Source organism: Cucumis melo, chromosome 7 (assembly GCF_025177605.1).
Source record: "Cucumis melo cultivar AY chromosome 7, USDA_Cmelo_AY_1.0, whole genome shotgun sequence".
Classification (NCBI taxonomy): domain Eukaryota; kingdom Viridiplantae; phylum Streptophyta; class Magnoliopsida; order Cucurbitales; family Cucurbitaceae; genus Cucumis; species Cucumis melo.
Window position 1 is genome coordinate 17568362 of NC_066863.1, and position 23491 is coordinate 17591852.

General features: G+C 33.6%; 2 protein-coding genes across 2 annotated transcripts; both read left to right on the top strand.

Moving 5' to 3' along the window:
* The first annotated feature begins 13793 nt into the window (after positions 1–13793).
* Positions 13794–15894, top strand: LOC103501207 (uncharacterized). The gene is made up of 5 exons (XM_008464721.2): positions 13794–13937; positions 14506–14714; positions 14819–14943; positions 14994–15337; positions 15439–15894. Exons 1-5 carry the CDS (start codon positions 13794–13796, stop codon positions 15892–15894), a joined length of 1278 nt encoding a protein of 425 aa, XP_008462943.2.
* Positions 15895–19777: 3883 nt separating this feature from the next.
* Positions 19778–23118, top strand: LOC103501182 (NAC domain-containing protein 62). The gene is made up of 7 exons (XM_008464692.3): positions 19778–20235; positions 20399–20676; positions 21133–21399; positions 21487–21849; positions 21973–22066; positions 22157–22425; positions 22515–23118. The coding sequence occupies exons 1-7, from the start codon at positions 20070–20072 to the stop codon at positions 22869–22871; spliced, it is 1794 nt and encodes a 597-aa protein (XP_008462914.1). The 5' UTR covers positions 19778–20069; the 3' UTR covers positions 22872–23118.
* The last annotated feature ends 373 nt before the right edge of the window (positions 23119–23491 follow it).

Genomic DNA, 23491 nt, shown 5'->3' on the forward strand with positions numbered 1-23491 from the left:
TTTATTTTGAACTGTTTGATTATCACTTCTTATTCTTATTACTGTTCGACGTTAGGAGTAGGCTTACTCGTAGTCAACAAATTTGGCTTATTATTCTGCCAATTCCTAGTCTGGATGTTGTTTTCTGTTGGGTTTCTTAGCGGCAATTTGGGGGCATGATTGAGTTACTTGAGCTCTAGGTAGTTTGTTTTTTTGAATGATTTTGCACCGTAATAGGGAAGGAAAAAGCTCGAGATTAATGCATTGGATTGAATTAATTTCTATTTGGATATTGTTTGTAGATAATTGAAGTCATATCGGGTTGAAAGCTAAGCGATTGTGCAAAGATGGCCAAGAGACCGTTGAAAATTGAAGATTGAGTGAGAAGGCATTTAGGATTTTTAATTATTTAATTCTTGTATTAGAATCTTTTTTCATGTACTATCGTAGAATATATAAACATAATATTAAGATTTTATTTTGTGTATGTACAAGACAAATATTATAGTTTCTAACATAATATGAATTTCATTGATTTGTTGGCATGTGAAAAACATATTTATCTACATTGACCCAATGTCGGTCTATAGGACAATAATGTAACAATTAAATAAAAATAAATTTGTAAAAGTGAATCCAAAAACTAGGCTTTAATGTCGGTTTTAAACCGACATCAGAGTTCAACCGACATTAAAGGGCTTTGATAACACTATCAAAGATGTCGGTTGAAAACTGACAAACCGACATTAAAGAGGCCTTTAATGTCGTTTTTAAACCGACATTAAAGCCCAACTGACATTAAGGGAATTCAATAACACCATCAAAGATGTCGGTTGAAAACTGACATTAAAGGCCTTTAATGTTGTTTTTAACCTGACATTAAAGAGGCCTTTAATGTCGTTTTTAAACCGACATTAAAGCCCAACTGACATTAAAGGCCTTTAATAACGCTCACAAAGATGTCGGTTGCCAAGTGACATTAAAGGCCTTTAATGTCGGTTTTAAACCGACATTAAAGGCCAAAATTCTTCTAGTGCACACCAGAACATATAGCAAGTGTGAGGCTACTTATACTTAGGGTATAAGGGTTATTTCAATGTGTCATTTTATATCACATCAAACTTACACATTTTAAAATCCATATCTTTGGATGCATAGTAGGAACCATTTATATTTGAGGGTTTAAGGGAAACATATTAAAAGATTTAAACACATTTGAAATCCCTTATTGCTTTGAAAATGTTTTAAGAGAGAACCACTCGCAAATAAGTTGGCTTTGTTGCCTACTCCTTAGCTCTAAACCGCCCAGTGCTTTCTTGCACTTCACATAGGTCTTAAGCTTATGAAAATATTTGGAAATCTTAGAAATTCTCTTAATTCTTTCTCAAACGATCGTGAAGTAGAAGCAACTTTAAAATGGTTGAACTCCACCTATTTATAAGCCTTTTTTGTGGCATTTTTCATGCAAAATGATGACTTTTGTCTAGCGTTGAGGCTGACCCATTCGCAAGATGCAACATATCTCTGCCAAATATTTATCCTGGATTCGGATTGGACAGCGAGGTCAAATCAATTGCCAACCTACTGACACAAGAGTTATGCTACCATTTACAAGTGAAGTGAGCCCCATGCCTAATAGTTCATTGTGTCAAATTTTCCAATAAACCCTTTCCTTTATCATGTAGATTGTCTTTGCTGCATAAGGCTTTGTCGCGTAAAGGGTAGATCGTGATCAAAGTCTCATATGTTTGGAGCCTATCAAGGTTCTATCATCTAGATAGTATTGGGAATTTTTAATCACCTTTTCCTCTTAGTTTGTGACTTATTGGGCTAGTGCATTATCTTCAAGTAAATGATATTCAATCTCCACGCTTTTGGAGAGTGTAAGTAATTCGTGATTTTCAAAGTAGGTGATTGGAGGAATTCATCTCAGTGGAAACTAGAACATGGGTGGAAATTTTGGGTAGTTAGGGACATTTCAACTTTGGTTATGAGTATTACTTAAAGTGTATAGCTAAGTTAGATCTCTTTGTTCTAATAGTTCGTAAAGATTGAATTGGAACTTAGATTTACAACATTTATAGATTATACTTATGCATTTTTCCATATGTGGTCAGTGTTTTTATTTAATTTATTTTCTCTTCTATGTCTTCTTCTAGGTGCAGATAATTATCTTTATAGAGTTCGTTGCTAGTTATGAAAACATAATAGTTTTTGAGTACATAGAATTGATTTAAAGTTGACTAAGTTTTCGTAAGTTTAAGTTTATTTTGATTTTGAGTCTATCTATGTCATTATGTTGTGGGTTATATTGTTTCTGTCGATAAAGTTTGATTTAAAGCTTAGTTGTAATTTAATGCAAGTGATATTTCAAACTTCAATTACAGTTCGTCTTTTATTTTTACATTGGCTTATTTTGAAAAGTTCATTTTGTACTTATTAAGAAGGTGAAATGTACTTGGCATGTACTTAATGAATGTTAATTAAGGTTCATTTTCAGCAAATTTATAGGTATTCGAAGAATCCATAAGCGATGAGATCAAGTCCATTTATACATTAGTTTGATTAGATTAGGTGACTTATACATATATTACGGTTATTTATTGGATTCGTGTAAAACATTTACCAACAATGTAATTTAAATTTTATTATCAGTATAAAGATTTTTACAAACATATGTGGGTAACATTGAATCTTGAATTTTTTTACAGCAGAAAACTATTGAAATAAGTAATTATGTGACAATAAAATAAGTGTCGAGATATAAGCATTTATTACTCAGAAACAGTATTGTGAGAATACATTTCTAGACAAGAATTATGTGTAATGAAAAGGTAAAACATGACATCAAATGAATAGCGTCAATATAAGGATATTATTGATAATATATTGGTATCATCTACGCAAATTTAATGACACTTTTTTTGAAGCGTCATTAAATAATCTATCTTGACATACACTTTTTTTGCATCATTGAAACTCTTTACGACACAAATTTTGCATCGTTAAATCCTATTTTGTAATAGTGACTGGTTTTCCATGAAAAAAAGAATCTAACTTGTTCCAAATCCTTCCATCTCAAGTCAACTAGTTTGATAAAATACTTTGGTTAATGTAAAAGGGGCTTGGATTAACGAAGATTTGAGCAAAAAGGGAAACTTGACTTAAATCTACTTCAAGTATTTTTTTTTCAACTTCTTAGAGGAAATAAATATTTTACTTTTATGTATATTTTTTTTTCATCATTGCATGGTTAAGAGTTCTCGTTTAATTTCATTCTTAGACGTACAAATTATTAAAATATGTCATTTTTAGGAAAGTCTCCTTTTATGATTCTATATTATTTTCTTGTCTTGATTCCACTTATATTTTGTTAGTCTCTGCATTTGGGTTACTTCCATATGTTTGGTATAGTGTACTGATAATTTGTAGAAATACAAGTTATTACGAGCTTTTAAGTAGAATATAATAGAATCAAAACTCGGAGTAAATATGTCAAAACGCGTAACTTCTATTGCAAATTCATAACTATTAAGAAATACACCTTACATAAGTCTATTGCAAGTTTCAGCGTTTTAACGCATGATTAACAAGAAAAGAAGCATAGTGAATCACAAAGGAGCACGTGCAAAAGCTACGAGAGAAGAACCTTGTCTAGAGAAACATCTATAGGAGAGGAATAGCGTCATCACGTGAGAAAGGTTCACTCGAAGACAAGAATGGTAGTGGGGTTGATGTGACTTGACAAAGGCTGCAAACGACACTGACACAATAAGAAGAATAGGAGTTTTTTGCTTAAAGTTGCCTATATAAAGTCTCCATCTCTACCAGACAAAGTGTGCCTAAATAGGCCAAACCCTAGAGAGTGGCAGAAAGGAGTAGTCTTTCCGCTGTTTGCAAAGGTCATTCTTCTTCTTCTTCTCCCGTCAGTGTGTAAGTGAAAGCTTAGAGTCAAAGTAGAGATGATTTCACCCTTTCTTTCCCCTAACTTGTAAAGTCATTCTCTTTACTTTCCATTTTGATACTTCTTTGAAATGTATATGCTCACAGTGTATAGTGACTGAAGACCTATATTTTTTAATGCATTACATGTTCATAACTAAATTATGACTAACGCTCGCTTAACTCCCCCTTGGCGAGATAACTTTCATCACTTGTGTCTTGAAAGGAGAACAAGTGTAGGTATTTAGCACGGAGAGGTTGTCACCCTTAAAAGAGAAGTTCTATAAGTTGTGTAAGTGAGCCCTTCTAGATAGATCTCCCTTAACCAAGCTTTATCATTTGCATCCCGAGAGGTGAGCAAGAGTGGCGTTTAATGCACTTAGAGGTGCTCGTCTTAATCATAAGTTAGTTAATTGATCTTTATCGTATCAAGGCTGCCACATGGCTTAATTGCCTAGTAACGTGGAGACCTCTCTTCACTCGTTCTAAATGCAAGTTAGTTCATACATCCACCTTGCCTTCATTCTTATTCCCCTTTTATAGAATCTCTAGTGTATATAGTAGGTTTAGCTTAAGCACATTTACTTTACTGTATAGTTATTCTATACTGCCTGGATGAAGAGTAAACCTTAAAACTAAGATTCGATATCAATTCTCTGTGTTCGATCCTGGATTACCCAAGAAACCTATTGTTTTGTTTACACTTGGGCAAGTAATAGGAAAACTTGTACTTAACGAGGATTTAGTAGTTAAGTGAGGATAAGAAATATAGTGAGCATCTCACATGCAAGGACCATGACTCGTCGTGTAGAGAATATACATTTATACTAGAACACATACCACAATACTAAACGCTAAGTCCCGAACCGACCTAATTTCCATTCGAAGTTAATGGTAACAAATGTGAGCCTGCCAGTAAGTTTTTAATCCACTTTGAACATTGTTTTAAATTCAAATTTTGTCACTTTATACTTATTAAGTTTGAACTTCAGTTGGATTTATAGTTTTTAAGTTGTGTTGGAAGTTTATAATTATGGATGTAATTGAACCTAACTGCAGTCTGAGTAAGTCTATTGTATAATCCTTAGGGACCGTTTGGGGGAAGAGTTGAGTTATGAAGGGTTAGTGTTATGATAAAACTAGTGTAGTTTTATCATAACATGTGTTTGGGAAAAAATTTAAAAAGGTAGTTTTATGATAAGATGTGTTTGGGGGAAGGGTTTAAAAATGTAGTTTTATGGGGGAGTTGAAGAGATTGAGTTATAAAGAGTTGAAAAAGGTTTAAGAAGAAGAAAAGAGAGGGAAGAGGGGTTATAATAACCCTAAAACAAGGGTTATGATAACCCTTCCTCCAAACAAGGGTTGGGTTATCATAACCCAAGTCCACGTTGATAACCCTTGGACCAAACGGCTCCTTATTGTTAGTAGGTTCTTCGAGTTGACTTTTGTATTGACTTTGATCAAGAACGATGAAACAGAAGCTTGCAATTCTTTTGGTGAAAGGTAATATTTGTCAAATGGAAAACTTGAAATTTTGCTTCGTGTGAGTTTGATTAGATTATGTGTTGCTGTGTTGGCTATCCTGCAGTTATGGTAGTTATTGAAAAGTTATGTTATTCAATTCGTTTAGACATGTCTATGTTTTAGGAATCATGTTGAAATATATAAGGAAGTTGATACGTTGCCCTGTACTATTAGGTTTTTATCTCTTTGTCATGTGTTTGTTGTCCTCTTGCTGATCAAGAGGCCTATTTATGTGGTATTGTTGTGAATTATATTGATTTTGTTTGTAAAGTTTTATTTAGAGCGTAGTTGTTATAATGGAAGTGACCTTTGTAATTTGATTGAGTTTTTTCTTTTGTTTCTTTTTTGTTAGGGTTTGAAAAACTTCGATGTATGTTATTAGCTTATATCATTTTTTGTATTCAAGAGGTACATGTTTCACTTGTTTACCCCCCCCCCCCCAAAAAAAAAAAAAAAAAAACTGTTTGTAGGTTAAGATTTCTAATTAAGCCTCAAATTCTTTGTTTGTAGTTGTAGCTTGTTTCATCGTGTTGGACTAAGTTTTAAGCCTTTTTTCAAGGTAACATCTCTTTTGAGCATGAAGAATGCTTTGTACAAGTATAATATGTTAATAAAGATTTGTTTGGAGCCTATCCAGGTTCTCTCATCTAGGTAGTATTGAAAACTTGTAATCACGTTTTGCTCTTAGTTTGTGACTTCTTAGACTGGAGTATTGTCTTCAAGTAAATGATGTTCCATCCCCATGCTTTTGGTGAGTGTAATAATCCGTGATTTTCAAAGTTGGTAGTTGGAGGAATTCAACATGATAGAAAGTTTATTTTATGTCATTATGTTGTGGATTATATTGTTTTTGTCAGTAAAGTTTGATTTAAAGCTTAGATGTAATTTAATGCAAGTGATATTTCAAGCTTCAATTACATTTCTTCTTTTATTTTTACTTTGACTTATTTTGAAAAGTTCATTTGTGTGCTTATTAAGAAGGTGAAATCTATTTGACATGAACATAATGGATATTAATTAAGGTTCATTTTTTACAAATTTGTAGGTATTTGAAGAATCTGTGGACCATGAGATCGATAAAGTTCATTTATGCATTAGTTTGATTAGATTAAGTCACTCATACATGTATTGCAGTTTACTTATTGGATTATTATAAAACATTTATCGACAATGTAATTTAAATTTTTATTAATATAAAGATCTTTCTAAACATATGCGGGTAACATTGATTTATGAATTTTATTTTCTTTTACAGTAGAAAAATGTCGAAATAAGTAAATATATGATAGAAAAATATGTGTTGTGCACTGAAAAATAACGATGCTAAAAAAGTTTAGATATATAAGCATTTATTAAACAGGAATAGCGTTGTGAGAGTATATCTGTAGAAATGAATTATGTGTAACAAAAAAATAAAATATGACACGAAATAAATGTCGTCAATAACCAAAAAGTGAAATGAATAAACAAATTAACACATGAACAATGACATTTTTTCTGTCGAATTATAGATAACAATGACACATTTAGAACGTTAATATAAGAGTATTAATGACAATGTATTTGTGTTATTTACGATATTTTTTCGAAGTGTCATTAAATAATTTATCTCGACAGGGACTTCAAAAACACAAAATTTGTGTTGTTGAAATTTGTTACGGCACAAATTTTATATCATTAAATTCTATTTTTCCAAAAATAAAATTGAAGTTATATAATGTCACAAATTCAAAGTAACATGAAGGTCTTTTTCCCAAAAAAAAAGAAAAAAAGAAGTAACATAATTATATTATATCGGCTCGATATGTATACACACATACATAGTTTTATTTAGTACAAATATAATTATACACCTTACCTTATCATCAACATGAGTTTATTATTATTATTTATATTTAGCTTATAATTATATGACTTTTTGCTTTAGTATTATTATTATTTTTTCCATTGTTCCTTATTCTCCCTCACAGCCTCTCGTTTAATCACACCATCTTTTCTTCTTTTCTTCGTGCTCTCTCACTTTTCTCCAAAAACACAATTTTTAGATTAAATCAGAGTAATTTACATATATATGTAACAAAATCCAAAATATGATGTGCGATCATTTTTTTCATAAAATTTCATATATGCTCTTGTGATATATATATATATTGCAATTTCTTAATCTGGGCAATCTCGGTACAATTAAGGCCCAAGATCGAATAACTAAAGGCATAAGTTTTTCATCCTGAGACATCTCAAGGTAATGTATGCCCGAGATCGAATAAAATAGAGGCAAAATTCTTTCATCCCGGGACATCTCGGTGCAATTAAAGCCCAAGATCGTGTATATCATGATCTACACGATCGTTTTAATTTGAAAGTCATCGTTTTAAATGAAGTAAAACATCGTATAGATTTACACTTCTGTCTTTCATCTCAGGTTATCTCGGTGCATCGTATGCCTGATATCGAATATTCCTAAATTTTGTATTTTGTGTTAAAAATACATGAACTTTTCAATTTTTCAAAAATATACTTAAACTTTAGAAAGAGTTTGAAAATACATTTATCATTAGTTTTAGTTAAAAATCATTAATGTTGTTTTAGAAATACTTTTAAATTTTAAAAAGTTAAAACATTGAGAAAATACTCTAACTCTTCATCCTAAACTGTTAATACCTCATTAAAAAAATACATTTAAGCTTTCAAAAGTTGGATTCTTTCCCGTAACTTAAGAAAATGAATGTTAAATGATGCTATTATCGTTTATATAAACTTTATCTTCTCCTTCCTCAATTTTCTCCCTCTCTTCTGCTTTACCTATGACCTATCACTTCTCTATTTTTTATCTTTTTCTTTTTTACTATTTGACCATTTGTTTATTTCAGTGAAAAAAATTAGTTCCATTTAATTAAGGGGTATACAAATAATAATATTAAAACACACACAAAAAAAAACTTTAGAATTTATATGATTTTAATAAAGTGGAAGTTGGTAGAAGAAAATTAGTTAGAAAAAAAGTTAATTTAAAATATTTTAGGGTCTATTTAGTAGAAAATATGTGTTGGGATTTTGTCTAAAAGATATTATAAGATTATCTTTCTAAAATAAGATAATCAGCTTTCTAAAAAGATAAACAGATTCTCATTTATTTTAGGAATCTTACATTTATATCTTTGTGAAAATAAAAAGATAAATACGATATGTATGTATGTATGTATGTATGTGTGTATATATATATATATATATATATATATATATATATATATATATATATATATATATATATATATATATATATATATGGGGCAGTGCGGTGTGGTTGATTGACCTATCGATTAGAATCTTTACGACAGAAGACTGAATACAAGACCGATCGAAAAGGCCACACGAACAGCAAAGGTAGGGTGACCCCTTATCTATGACATTAGAATGTTGATCTATGACAGTTATCATGAGAAGTAAGGCATACAATTCCCTAGCGATTCAAGAGGTTACAAAAAACTTCAAAAGAGGATGACAGGATTGTCGAAGAGATTCACTCATGCTTTCAGAGGGAGCTTGAAGTCTGACATTGTTGAGAAAGTTTACTCATGCATTCAGGGGAGCCTGAAGTCTGAAGTTAATGAGCATGTTAATTTTTCATATAGTTGAACAGATGATATATGTTGTATTGATGTGTATTGACTAAGTATGAATCTTAATAATATAGCATCAGGGTTGTGCACAGCTCCTCAGACGTAGGTAATATTGATCGAACTGGGTTACTAAAGTTCTTGTGTAATTCGCTTCTACTGTCCCTCTAGCTGTTACGATAGTCATTGACTTTAGATTTAACTAAAGATTTATCTGATTATCTCGCATCATTTTTTTAATTGGTACCAGAGCAGGTTACGAGTTCATGGAGATAATCAGGGAAGGACTTTCAACTTCACGACTTCTTGTCCTTGATGGCAAAAATTACTTATACTGGAAACCTCGTATGATATTCTTTATTAAAACGTTAGATGGGAGAACATGGAGAACCCTTGTGGCTAGATATGAACCACCAATGATCACTGTAGATGGTGTATCTGTTCCAAAATCTGAAGTTGACTGGACTGATGCTGAAGAACAAGCATCTCTAGGGAATGCTAGAGCTCTTAATGCTATATTTAATGGTGTTGACTTAATGTGTTCAAACTTATAAATTTTTGTAGTACAGCTAAAGAAGCATGAAAAATATTGGAAGTTGCTTATGAAGGTACTACAAAAGGTAAAATATCCAGACTTCAGTTGATAACATCAAAGTTTGAAGCCTTTAAAATGTCTGAAGAAGAATTTGTATCAGATACAACGAGAGGGTTCTGGAAATTGTCAATGAATCATTGCTGCTTGGGGAAAAAATTCCTGAATCTAAGATAGTTTGCAAAGTACTATGTTCGTTACCAAGAAAATTTGACAAGAAGGTCACAGTTATATAGGAAGCACATGATATAACTAAATTAAAATTGGATGAGTTTAGGTTCCTACTTACCTTTAAAATGACTATATCTGATAGAGAAAATAAGAAAGGCAAGGCATTGCGTTTAAGTTAATATATGAAGAAGAGACATAGTAAATCAGTCTGCTAACGAAGTAAATATGAATGAATCAATAACTCTCATGACAAAACAATTTTCAAAAGTTGTAAATTTGAATACTACCAAACTGACATGGTCCAGTGCCAGAAAGTTGACTAATTATTGAAGAAGAGACAGTGAACGCAATAACAGAAGATTTAATAAAATGTCACACATAAGGGTTAGTGACTATGGGCGGGAAAAGGATGGTGAAGGAAGATTTTTTAGATGTAGAGAGTGTGAGGGAGTTGGTTATGATTAGGTAGAGTGTCCCATATTCTTAGAAAATAATAGAAAAATTTACGTGCTACCTTATCAGATGATGACACTAAGGATAGTGAAAAAGAAGATAACGGGATGAATGTGTTCATAACAAGCATTACAGAAACCAATTCTGAAGATGGAAGTGAAAATCTTGAAGAGACATATGATAGTGAATTAACTCTTGAAGAACTAAAGTTCTGTGGAAAGAAGATTCTGAAGCTAGAGCTATACAAAAAGAAAACATTCAAGATTTAATGGAAGAAAATGATCGTTTAATGTCTATCATATCAACACTAAAGCAAAAACTGAGGGAAGTTCATAATGAATATAACCAAATAATGAAGTCAGTAAAAATGCTGAATTCAGGATTTGAGAATTTAGATTTAATATTAATCTCAGGAAAGACTAACTCTGACAAATTTGGTCTCGGTTTTGACTCATCTGTAAGAAATATCAATCCAACAACTGAGATAAAGTTTATTTCTGCTTCATCAAATGACAAGTCAGTTCCATCTACTGTTTCAAAAATTGTTAGTCCTTCAGTTAAAACTACCAGATGGGTTTGTCATTACTGTGGCTAGAAAGGTCATATTCGGCCATTTTGTTATATGTTACACAGTGATAGAATGTATCAATGGAAGGTAAAGGGTCGTGGTCAGATGTATAAACCAAACTTTCTAAGTCAAAATAGAAGTAAAAGAAGCAGCATAGTCTGTAGGGTAAAGCAGTAAAAAAAATGTTACATTGCATTCACTACTATTCAAGCCTCAACTGATGCATGGTATTTTGACAGTGGATGTTCTAAGCACAGGACAAAACAAATATTTTTCTTATCTGAACTAAAAGAATGTGCTTCAGGACCTGTTACTTTTAAAGATGGTGTGAAAGGCAGAATTATAGCAAAAGGAAACGTTAAAAAAAAACAATCTACTGGTTCTAAATGATGTCAGATATGTTGAAGGACTAAAAGCAAATCCAAACAGTGTAAGCCAGTTATGTGATCAAGGTTACACTGTAAACTTTAGTAAAGACAAGTGTGTGGTTATGGATGGAAGTAATCAAGTTCTGATGAATGATTGTGGAAAGATTGATAATTATTACCACTGGATCTCGAATAATTCAAATGTTTGCCACTCTCTTAAAGAGGATCAAACTTGGTTATGGCACAGAAAGCTGGGACATACCAACTTAAAGAGCATAGATAAAACCTTAAAGAATGAGGGGGTTACAGGTATTTCAGATATTGACTCCAAAAGCAAATTGTTCTGTGGGGACTATCAAATTGGAAAGCAAACTAGAATACCTCACAAAAGCGTGAAGGAGTGTTCCACCAACAGAGTTCTAGAATTGCTACATATGGATCTTATGGGTCAAATGCAGACTAAAAGCCTTGGAGGAAAGAAATATATGTTTGTAATTGTGTATGATTTTTCTCGTTTCACGTGGGTACGATTCTTGAAAGGTAAATTTGATACTGCTAAGGTTTGTATTAGTTTATGTTTAAGTTTGTAACGTGAAAAAGGAAAGAAGATTGTCGGAATTAGGAGTGATCATGGTAAGGAATTTGAAAATTAAGATCTGAATAACTTCTATGAAATGGAAGAAATACATCATGAATATTCAGCTCTTTCAACTCCTCACCAGAACGGAGTAGTTGAGAGAAAATAGAACATTACAAGAAATGACTCGATTTATGATTCATGCCAAAGCTTTGTCGTTGCAGCATTGGGTTGAAGATGTTAACACAATGTGTCATATTCACAACCGAATTACAACCTAATCTGGAACCATTGTTACTCTATATGAGTTATGGAAAGGAAGAAAGCCTAATGTTAAATATTTCCATGTTTTTGGAAGTACTTGCTATATTCTTAGGGATAGGGAATATCATAGAAAGTGGGATGCTAAATCAGAACAGGAGATTTTTTTTGGATATTCTCAAAATAGCATAAGCTACAGAGTTTTCAACAATAAAACTAGGATGGTTATGGAAACAATTAATGTAGTGGTAAATGGTTATGAAAATACCTACAATTGAACTGATGATGATGATGATTTAGCACCTAAAGTAACTATGGGTCCTGAAACTACTCCTGTTGACATTCCTCACACTTTATCAGGAAGAATTCCTAAGCTAAAAAACAATTCCTAAGGAAGCATCGGTTGAAGAAACTGAACCTATTCCATCATCACATATCAGGAAGAATCATCCATCAAGCTCTATTATTGAAGATCCCTCAGTTGGAATCACCACCAGAAAGAAGGATAAAGTAGATTATACAAAAATGATTGTTGATCTATTCTATACTTCAGCTATTGAACCCACGTTTGTAAATGCTGCTCTTAAAGATGAATATTGGATAAATGCAATGCAAGAAGAGTTACTATAATTCAAGTGTAACAATGTGTGGACCTTGGTGCCTAAACTTGAAGGAGCAAATATTTTAAGAACCAAGTGGATCTTTAAAAATAAGACAGATGAAGCAGATCATGTAACAAGGAATGAGGCACGGTTGGTGGCTCAAGGATACGAACAGGTTGAAGGAGTTGATTTTGATGAAATGTTTACACTTGTTGCCCGACTTGAGGCTATAAGTCCTTTACTTAGTATATCTTGCATCCGTAAATTTAAATTATATTAGATGGATGTTAAGAGCGCCTTCTTGAATGGTTATTTAAATAAAGAAGTCTATGTTGCGCAACTTAAAGGATTTATCGATTCTAAGCTTCCTCAACATGTGTATAAGCTCAATAAAGCTTTATACGGGCTAAAACAAGCTTCAAGAGCATGGTACGAACGTCTAACTGTTTATTTAGGTTGCAAAGGATACTCTAGAGGTAGAGCTGACAAGATGTTATTCGTTAATAAATCGGAAAATGATCTGATTGTAGCACAGATCTATGTGGATGATATTATATTCGGAGGTTTCCCCAAGGAATTGGTGGAAGGGTTAATTAATATTATGCAATCAGAATTTAAGATGAGTATGGTGGGAGAGTTATCATGTTTTCTGGGTCTCCAAATTAAACAAAGAAGTAAGGGCATAATTATAAATCGAGAAAACTATGCTAAGAACATTGTGAAAAAATTTGGTATGGAACAATCTCAACACAAACGGACTCCAGCTGTAACACATGTCAAAATTATCAAAGATACAAATGGTATAACTGTGGATCACAAGCTTTACAGGAGCATGATTGGGATTCTATGATTGGAAGCCTAACATTGCATATGCCACTCAAATATGTGCTCGATTTCAATCTGATCCGCGTGCGTCGCACTTAGCTGCAGTCAAAAGGATAATAAAGTATGTTCACGGAACAAGCGACTTTGGAATCCTATACTCTTATGATACAAATTCCATTCTAGTCAGGTATTGTGATGCTAATTGGGTTGGCTCTTTCGATGACGAAAAAAGTACTTCGAGGGGATGTTTCTTTATGGGAAACAATCTCATATCATGGTTCAATAAGAAACAAAATTGCGTATCTCTTTCTACAATGGAGGCTGAATATATTGCGGTTGGAAGTGCATGTACTCAACTTATATGGATGAAGAATATGGTGAAAGAGTATGGCATTCCACAGAATCTTATGACATTGTATTGTGATAATATGAGTGCCATTGATATCTCCAAGAATCTGGTTCAGCACAGCCGAACCAAACATATTGATATCAGGCATCATTTTATTAGGAAGCTTATTGAAGATAAAATTATCAGTTTACAACATATTCGTTCGAATTTACAACTAGCAGATATTTTCACTAAACCCTTTGATGTGAATTTTTTTGAGCATTTACGCGTAGGTTTAGGAGTGTGCAAGATTTAAACTTATTGTTTATCTAAATAGGCGGAGGATATCATCACGACCTATGTTAAATGAGTCTGTCAGCACCATAATAGAAGTTAATGACGATCATTACGGCTTCAGAGCGAAAATTACTTAAAGTCTTTTAAGCCTTCATTTCTTGTGGTCGTTCATTTTCAGGTTAAATTGACGATTGTTGTTTTAGTGGAGGTTGTTGTTCTTTCTTCTAATCTACGTCAACAATATTGAACACCCGTAAAGGCAATTATCAGACTAAATCAATGGAAGAGGTTTGTGAAGCTTTAGTTGCCAAGTCTACCGTGTGTAATGTAAAAGTACAAGGCCGTCATTTCAAAAGCACTCCGCCACGGTAAACATATTAACTTTCGTCTGAAAATCGCAGGAACGATCTTCTGAAAGTACGCATGTGCCTGATCATGAAGATGTTGGTGCTGAAAGTGCTGCGACAATAGTTGAAACTGCTCTTAGTGTCTCTGAGAATAATATTTCAAATATGAATTCGAACGAGCAAGATGATGTACCTTTGGCTAAACTATTGAAGAAAGGCTTCATCTCCAATGTTGCTACTACAAATTCTGTCATGTCAACTCGGTCTCATGAAAGTTCTCTTTTAAAGATTTGTTTGTTCCTACACTTGGTCTTCACCATGCGTAAAATGCTGAACTTGGTTCATCACGACATGCACCACCTGTTAGGTCATCAGTTTCGGTTGAGGTTACTGCTTCTAATCCGACTTCAGAACTTGTACTTGATCCTACTGATGAATTTACTAAGAATGTGGAAAGGACTGATGTTCCTTCTGTTGGGACTCCTATTGATGGTGAAAATATTGACCATGTTAACACTGTACAACCAATACTGTTGAACCAGCTGTTGGTGATGGTTTTCAACCTGAGACTCAACAATCTCCGGGAGTCACTAGGACAAAGAGGAAGAAGTTTCAGCAAAATCGGGGTAACATCACCACGATAACTGGAAGGAAGAAGGTTTCCTTAAACATTTCATCTGTTTCAATTGATGGAATCTCGTTTCACCTTGAAGAAAATGTTCAACGATGGAAATATATTGTGAAGCGAAGGATAGCAGATGAGGTAAATGTTTATGATAAACATCATTCTTGTTTAAGTGTCATGAGTCTTATTGAGAAGGCATATCTTTTCAAGACTATATCAAACGTTGAGTCGTTCTATCCTAAACTGCTTAGGGAATTTATTGTAAATTTTCCATATGATTTTAATGACCCGAGTAGTCCTAACTACCAGACGGTTCACATCCGGGGCTTAAAATTTAAGATTTCTCCTACAGTAATTAATAGGTTCTGGATAATAATGTTGAATCTGCTTGTTCGTCGTCTAACCCATTTAATGAAGTTTTGGCATCAATATTGTCTGGAGGGACTCTATCTACTTGGCCTGTAAATGGGATTCCTACGGTTGCTCTAAGTGTCGAATATGCCATTCTTCATGAAATTGGTATTGCAAACTGGTTCCCATCATCACATGCTTCCAGTGTCTCTATTGCCTTGGGAACATTTTTGTATCAGATATGTAATGAAGACACCATAGATACAGGCTCCTTTATATATAACCAGCTTCTAAGGCAAGTGGAAACATATGGTGTCAAAATACCTATTGCTTTACCACGCTTCTTCTCTACTTTATTACTATATCTGGATACTGCTGTTTTAACACCGACTGATGCCCTTGAACCTAAGTCGAAGACCTTATCTCTGAGTTATAAACTCTTTCAAGGTAGTCATGTGTCTAAATAGAGCATGACATGCACCCTTCACGAGCTCCTCGCATGTTTGTCATAGATGATTGGGATGAGAGCGCTGAAGGTTTCTTTGTTAATCGAGACTTAGCCTCCAAGATCGTGAATACTCCTACAGTTGAGTCTTGAGCTCTCTCTACTTCCATCAATTTGCTATCTGAACGACGGTTAGAGGTTGATTCGCTCATTCGTCACCTAAAATCATCAGTTCCTTCTACTAGTATGGGGGAGCATGGTCGTGAGTGATATTTCTTTTTGATTCAAAGGGGGAGTAGAGGAAGACTACAGATAGAGATGGGCGGTTGCATCAGAAGGAGACAGAAGAAAGACTGTTGTTTTTGTTTTTTACCTTTAGCCATTGTTGGGCTGTTAGTTTTTTTTTTCTTTTGTGATTATCAAAGTTTGATGATGGTTGAACTTATTCAAGTTAGTTCAGTTTCACAGTGATGTTTTGAAGTTTTTTTTTATCTTGTTGGTTAAAAATTGACTGGAATGAAATGATGTACGAGTCAGCCATTATTAGAAGTTTATGGTGTTAGTAGTAGTAGTATTGTGTGCGTTGTTCTAATGATGATGGTGCTGATATGTCGTGCTGCTATATCTTCGTTAGTCCTCTGTTCCATAGGATGGTTCTAAGAAGCGGTTAATTTGAACCAGAAAAGAAATCTCCTCTTTTAGACAAAAGGGGGAGTTTGTTGGGATTTTGTTTAAAAGATATTATAAGATTATCTTTCTAAAATAAGACAATTAGCTTTTTGAAAAGATAAAAAGATTCTCCTTTATTTTAAGAATCTTGCATTTATATCTTTGTGAAAATATATATCTGTTAACATGTGGGGCAATATGTTGATTTATGACAGTTATCATGAGAAGTAAAGCATACAACTCCATAGCGATTCAAGAGGTTACAAAAAACTTCAAAAAAGGATGACAGGATTGTCGAAGAGATTCACTCATGCTTTCAATGGGAGCTTGAAGTCAAACATTGTTGAGAAAGTTTACTCATGCATTTAGGGGGAGCCTATAGTCTGAAGTTAATGAGCATGTGAATTTGTCATATAGTTGAACAAATGATATATGTTGTATTGATGTGTATTGACTAAGTGTGAATCTTAATAATATTACTCATCAGGGCCGTGCACAGCTCTCCCAACGTAGGCAATATTGGCCGAACTGGGTTACCAAAATTCTTGTGTTATTCTTTTCTACTATCCTTCTAGCTGTTATGATAGTCATTGACTTTAGATTTAACTAAAGATTTATCTGGTTATCTCACATCGTATTTTCAATATGAAAACATAAATTTGAAAATAATGGATCCATTAAAAACAAAGATTTTATATTTTTAGATATGTTTGGTAACAAATTAAAAAATTAGATTATAGTTTTAAAAAAATGTTTAAATATGTTTCATAAAGTATATTTATAAATCATAAAATTAGTCTAACTTATCCAATAAAATTTAGTTGACAATAAGTTATTATTAATTTATTTAAAAATATAATTTATGTTTAAAAATGGGTTAAATTACAATCTTAGTCCCTATTGTTTGAAGAAAGTTAGAGTTTAGTTTATGGTTTCCTTATATATATAGTCCTTATGATTTGACAACTTTCATAAATAGTTCCTATGAGCGAGATTATTTTCTATAATTTTTTTATTAAACCAAAAGGACTAAATTCTTATTATAAACAGAGACTAAACTCTATCATTTTGAAACCATAGAGACTAGTTTCTATCATTTTAAAATTATAGGGATTAAATTTGTAATTTAACCTAAATATTTATATAAATATTATTTTGTATTATCATACAATTTATAATACATTACTTAATACATATTATATTAAAGAAGTGAAGTGAATTTAGAACATGACATAATGTATTTCTAAATATTTCTATATGTATTTAATACAATTCTGCTTTTTAAAATGTAAAATTCAATTTCTAGGTTCAGTGAAAATATAAAAAGTTGTTTTCAAAATTTGCTCTGTTTGGATCACAAAATTCGAAAACAATTTTCAGAAATGAATTTGATTTATCTACCAAATGCATATTTGCAATTTAGTGAATCTGAAAACATAAAACTGAATCTAAATTTTCTACCAAAGAGACGGAATATGGGTTTGACAGACAATTCCAATTTTGTCTCTGAAAACCGTTTTTGGATTTTGTGATCCAAACAATATAAATTCTAAAAACAACATTTTTAAATCGTCAAATTATATTAAATAAAGTTACATTTAAAAATATAACATGTCAGGTTATAAACTCAATTCAACCTTTCTTAATTAAAAATATGTATTATATAGTTATTATAAGAGGAGTTTTTCATAAATATAACATATTAAAATATTACGACCCATATAACAAAACTCATAACGTTAGCCATTTTCAAATATTCCAGGTTTACCCCGTTCGTTTTTCTTCTCCTCTCTACTGTGATTTTTTTATATTGTCTTTCTTCTTTTCCTCTTTTTTCTGTTGCAATTTCTTTCCATCGTCTTTCTTATTTTCTATCGTCTTTCTTCTTTTCCTCTTTTTTCTGTTGCAATTTCTTTTCATCGTCTTTCTTATTTTTTTTTATGTCGTTTAGATTTGGGTAACCAAATCTGATTTTTTTTCTATTGTTTTTTTTCTGCAATTTCTTTTTATCGTATTTCTTCTTTTCCTCATTGAGATTAGGGTAACAAAATCTAAAACATCGTGTATAAAGAATCTTGAAAAAAATTGTTTAGATTGAAGTAGACAAATCTAAACAATCATGTACCAAAGAATTTTAGAAAAATAAACGATCATGTCGCCAAATCTAAACGATCGTGTAGCAAAATCTAAACGATCGTGTAACCAAATCTAAACGATCGTGCAACCAAATTAAACGATAGAATTGAAAAAAATAAATCGTTTGGATTTGGAGCCAAATTTAAACGATCGTGTACCAAATATATTACGCGCGTTGTTGACGGTACATTTTTTGTATTTTCTATTGACTTTTTCCGTTTTTGGAAATTGTTCTATACGGTGTAAATATTTTGCCGCTTTGTTATATTTTTGCAAAGACCCATATTATAAATTATATCAAATTCTAAATTGCATCTCTATAGTTTGGTTAAAGTCAAAATTTAATTTATATGGTTTGATATAACTTCATAAATAGTCTCTATGGATTGTTAAATCGTCCTGAATAGTCTCTACCATAAGGAGTATTTATAAGATCTTTATAAAACCACATAGGTAAATTATAATTAAAAACTCTAAACTCAAATTTTAACTTCTTCTAAACCCTGGTACAAAAGTTCCTTTTATTCTATACATTATATGATATTATATAATAATGTTACAATTTTTCTTTAACATAAAACCCTCCCCACAAACAAATTATTATTATTTGATTGTCATCTAATATTTAACCGATAATTACAATTAATTTGTAATAGTTTAAATTTGAATTCTCTTACTAAACAAGAAATATAAGTACATTTTCATTCAATATGTTGTTTTGAAATATGTGTTTTTAGATTTTTTACCAAAGCAACCATTAGTTTTGGAAGACAAAGATGGGAGAAAAAAGAGAGAGAAAGAAATGGGGGAAAGAGGGGGGTGGATGGATGTGGATGGGGGCGTGGGGACAAGCAGGAGGAGTAAGGTTCGTGGCAATTTCTTTTGGACAATGACGCATCCCTAATTAATCTAATATGACTTTCCATTCACATGACGTGTCAAACTTTGATTTGTCCGCCAGCGACATTGCACTTCCGCGTAAAAAACAAATGGCAAAGTTGTTATTTTGGTGGAGGAGTCAGGGGTAGAAATGCCAATGCCCGCGCGACATAAAACAATTAACAAACGCGTTTTTTCATTTTGGTAATCGCAAAAAAAGAAAAAAGAAAAAAGAAAAGATATTATATTAGTATTAAAAATTAAAGTTGCCTCTTTTCTTTTCTTTTTACAGTTTTCTTCATTTTCTCTGAAAAGTAAATCGCACTACTCTCTTCTCTTTTCTATCTTTCAGCTCTCAGTTTTTGACTCTTTAATAAAAGCGAAAGAATCTCTCCGGCCGGAGCCCCGATTACTTCTTGGGCTTCTCCTTTTCTTCCTTCTTTCTTTATCTTCTTTGCCCCCCCCCCCCCCCAATACAACCTCTTCTTTTTTTCTTTCTTTTTCTCTCCTTCTATGGCTGTCTTAACCCTCAATTCCCTCCCTTTGGGCTTCCGATTTAGACCCACCGACGAGGAGCTCATCGACTACTACCTCCGCTCTAAGATCAATGGAAATCACGAAGATGTCAGCGTTATACGCGAAGTCGATGTCTGTAAATGGGAGCCCTGGGATCTTCCTGGTAACGCTTTCTATACCCTCCCTCTCCTTATTTCTTCTCTCTTTACAAACATATCCAATCTCGTTTCATTTTATTCCTTTGTTTCTTCAATCCAATCCAATCCAATCCAATCCAATCCATCATTTGCTCTACCTAATCACTCATCCTCTTTTGTTACCTGCAGATCTATCCATAATAAAGACCAAGGATCCGGAGTGGTTTTTCTTTTGCCCACAGGACAGGAAGTATCCCAACGGCCACCGCTTGAAGAGGGCTACCGTTGCTGGCTATTGGAAGGCAACGGGTAAGGATCGAAAAATCAAGTCTGGCACTAAATTGATTGGAATGAAGAAGACATTGGTATTCTACAAAGGTCGTGCTCCTAAGGGAAAGAGAACCAATTGGGTAGTCCATGAGTATCGTACCACTCTTAAAGAACTCGATGGCACTAACCCTGGCCAGGTCTGCTTTTCTTCTTATTTCTTCTTTTTGCTACTACGCTGAATTCATGATTACGATCCACACGCAATTGCTTGGAAATTATTTCTCTTTCTTACATTCATAATTGTGATGGATGACTTCTTTTAGTTCAGTTCAAGGGCTTCTCAAATGCTACTTAATACTGTTTGGACTTCTCTCTACCACAACATTATGATTTTCTTCCAACTTACTCTCTGCACCATCTTATATTTATGTTGAAAATCCCAAGTGAGAAATATTTGGATATAGTATCTAGTTCCTAACTTGATAGTTGACTTCGAATACCCTCTTTGGTTTTGTTCTGGGAGACTATTTTTTTTCCTATGCCCTCTCGACTTTTCAATTCTAGGTGTTCAGTTTTCAGGTGAAGTCTATTTCTTGAATTCACTGTCTTTGTTTCAATTCTAATTGAGATACTGTTTTGGTTGTCGGTTCCAGAGTGCTTTCGTTCTCTGTCGCCTATTTAAGAAACAGGATGAGAGTATAGAAGGGTCCAATGGCGATGAAGCTGAAGCTGCTATCTCATCCCCAACTACAGCTGAATCCTCTCCTGGACCTGGAGATTCCCATTCAGAGCCAATACTTCCTTTAGTTTCTCCATCATTGCAAAGGCAGGCCGAAAGTTCTGATGGCGTGCTATCTGAAACTGTAGAACATACTGATGGTTCAGCTGACATTCATGGTTTTGATTCATATAATGCAGAAGTGAGAAGCTTTCTTTTCCTTTTATCCTTTTTACTATAAGAAATTGTGCATCATCTAATTTGCATCTACATCTACTTCTCGTTGCAGATGGATCCTCATCCGGATGAAGAGAGGAAATTCTGTGGTTCAGAGAACAAACCACTTGATAGTAAACTATATTCCCCATTGCATTCGCAGCTGCAAGCTGAGCTAGGATCATCAGGCATATACTATTCTGATAGCAATTACTTGAACTACGAAGCTAATGGTAATGCAGAGCAGTTACCTAGTGGGACAGAGGAGTCAGATTTTATCTATCAGATGCTAGACTCGTTTGTTTATAATTTAGATGATTTTCCGCTCGAAGACCAGCAAGAACTCATGTCTCTTAGCGAGTTTCCAAATAATACACTGGATAGCTTGGACAATGGATTTTTCGGCAAAGTGGAGGCTGACAATGTCAAACCAATGGTTTGTGGGACCCTTCTTCTGGCCTCTTCATTTTATAAGACAATCTTACACTTTTACTCGATGGTTTCTGTTTCTTCTTTGAATTAGTTTCGTTGTACTTACGAATTCCTTGTGTGGAAGCAGGTTATGCCAGACTTTGAAAGCTCCATTTGTCTGGAGGATATTGACAGGAAGACTCCTATTGTTGATCATGTCGGAACTGCACCACCAGAACAAGGTGCTGCTGCCTCTCTCTTCTCACAATAATGTTAACGACCTCATGACACATCTTGTTAAAATTATCTTGCATATTAAATGTTTTTGGCAGGTCAATTTTATAATATATCAGGTAGCCTTCAGGAGTCATACAATCAGTCGTCTGCAGTTGAAAGTATGGATGCTGGAACTGGAATTCAGAGAATCAGTCGCCGGCCAAGAAGTCTGCAACAGCCGAATGAGTTTTCTACATTTCAGGGGACTGCCCCTAGAAGACTACGACTGCAAAGCAAACTTGTAGCGCCATCCTCATGCTCTAGCAATGTGTATAGTGAGAGTGGTGGATCGTGGGATAATGACCAACCATCAATCTCAAGCAAGGTAAAGTGGCTCATCAAGTGAAATGTTAATATAGAACCTATAGTAGATCAGACTGTAGAATTATGAACGGCTATTGACATGTCACGCAGGTGAAAAAAGCTGCAGAAAGCAAGACTACTGGTGGCAATTGTGCCAGTGCTGGTGGTGCTGTGGCTGCTGCCACGGTTGACGTTGTGAAACAGTCCCAGATGACACCTAATGCAGAGTCGGGCGTGAGTAGTAGTAAAGCTTCCCATGAAGTGAGTGCGAAGTCAGTGGCTAGCTATAGCTCAAAGATCGACTTCTTAACAGGCAAAAGAAGATTAGTGACGGCGCTGCCACCTTCAATCCTTTCATACGTTTCGGTAGTTAGGCTTGTAGTTGTCGCATTATCCATAATTTTTATTAGCATTTGGAAGTGCTGTAACCGTGAGCAGCGTGGGTACTTTCTGTCTCCCTTCTGTTAGCCTCCATAGGTTTTTAGTACCCTTCATGGGATTGGGGGTTACAGAAAAAGGTTTTTGGAAATAACAGGTTAGGATTGTAAGGTATGTGTATCTATGTCGTCAGTGTCAATATTTAGTTTGGGCCTTGTGTATCTACGTCCTCAGACTCGGGAGTCCAATGTTCTTTTGTATGAAACAGCTTCACTGTTCACCGTTTTCACCCCCTTATTTAAGGTGTTTTGTATATATGTTTAAAATTTTAAATTTAGCCGAGTTGATAAGATTCTAACTTTATATATATTCTTCTGCATATGAGAATTGCTTTAATAACTGGCATCAGTCGTCTAAATATTTAGCATCAAATAGGAAGATTGAATTAAACAGAGGGATGTGGACTAATATGGGTGGTTTATGATGTTCGAGGAAAGGGTTTTTTTTTTTAATTGAGTAGCTGAAAATAGAGATCCAAGGAAAGTGCGTCTGCATCTATGTGTATGAAATATTGTGACATGCTGACTCACTTCCACGCGTTACCCTCCATAATAAGTAAAGCTAAAGTTTTCACTTTTGTGTTTTCTGGAGGGAGAAATGCACATGAGATCCACTTTTGAGATGTTTAAGGAAAAGGATGTCAGCATTAG

Coding starts and splice junctions, on each gene's coding strand:
- LOC103501207 (XM_008464721.2), top strand. CDS start 13,794: ATGGAGGCTGAATATATTGCGGTTGGAAGTGCATGTACTCAACTTATA. Junction 13,938..14,505: donor TTGATATCTCCAAGAATCTG/GTTCAGCACAGC, acceptor TGAAAATCGCAG/GAACGATCTTCTGAAAGTAC. Junction 14,944..14,993: donor TGTTGGGACTCCTATTGATG/GTGAAAATATTG, acceptor CTGTTGAACCAG/CTGTTGGTGATGGTTTTCAA.
- LOC103501182 (XM_008464692.3), top strand. CDS start 20,070: ATGGCTGTCTTAACCCTCAATTCCCTCCCTTTGGGCTTCCGATTTAGA. Junction 20,236..20,398: donor GGAGCCCTGGGATCTTCCTG/GTAACGCTTTCT, acceptor TGTTACCTGCAG/ATCTATCCATAATAAAGACC. Junction 22,067..22,156: donor AACTGCACCACCAGAACAAG/GTGCTGCTGCCT, acceptor TGTTTTTGGCAG/GTCAATTTTATAATATATCA.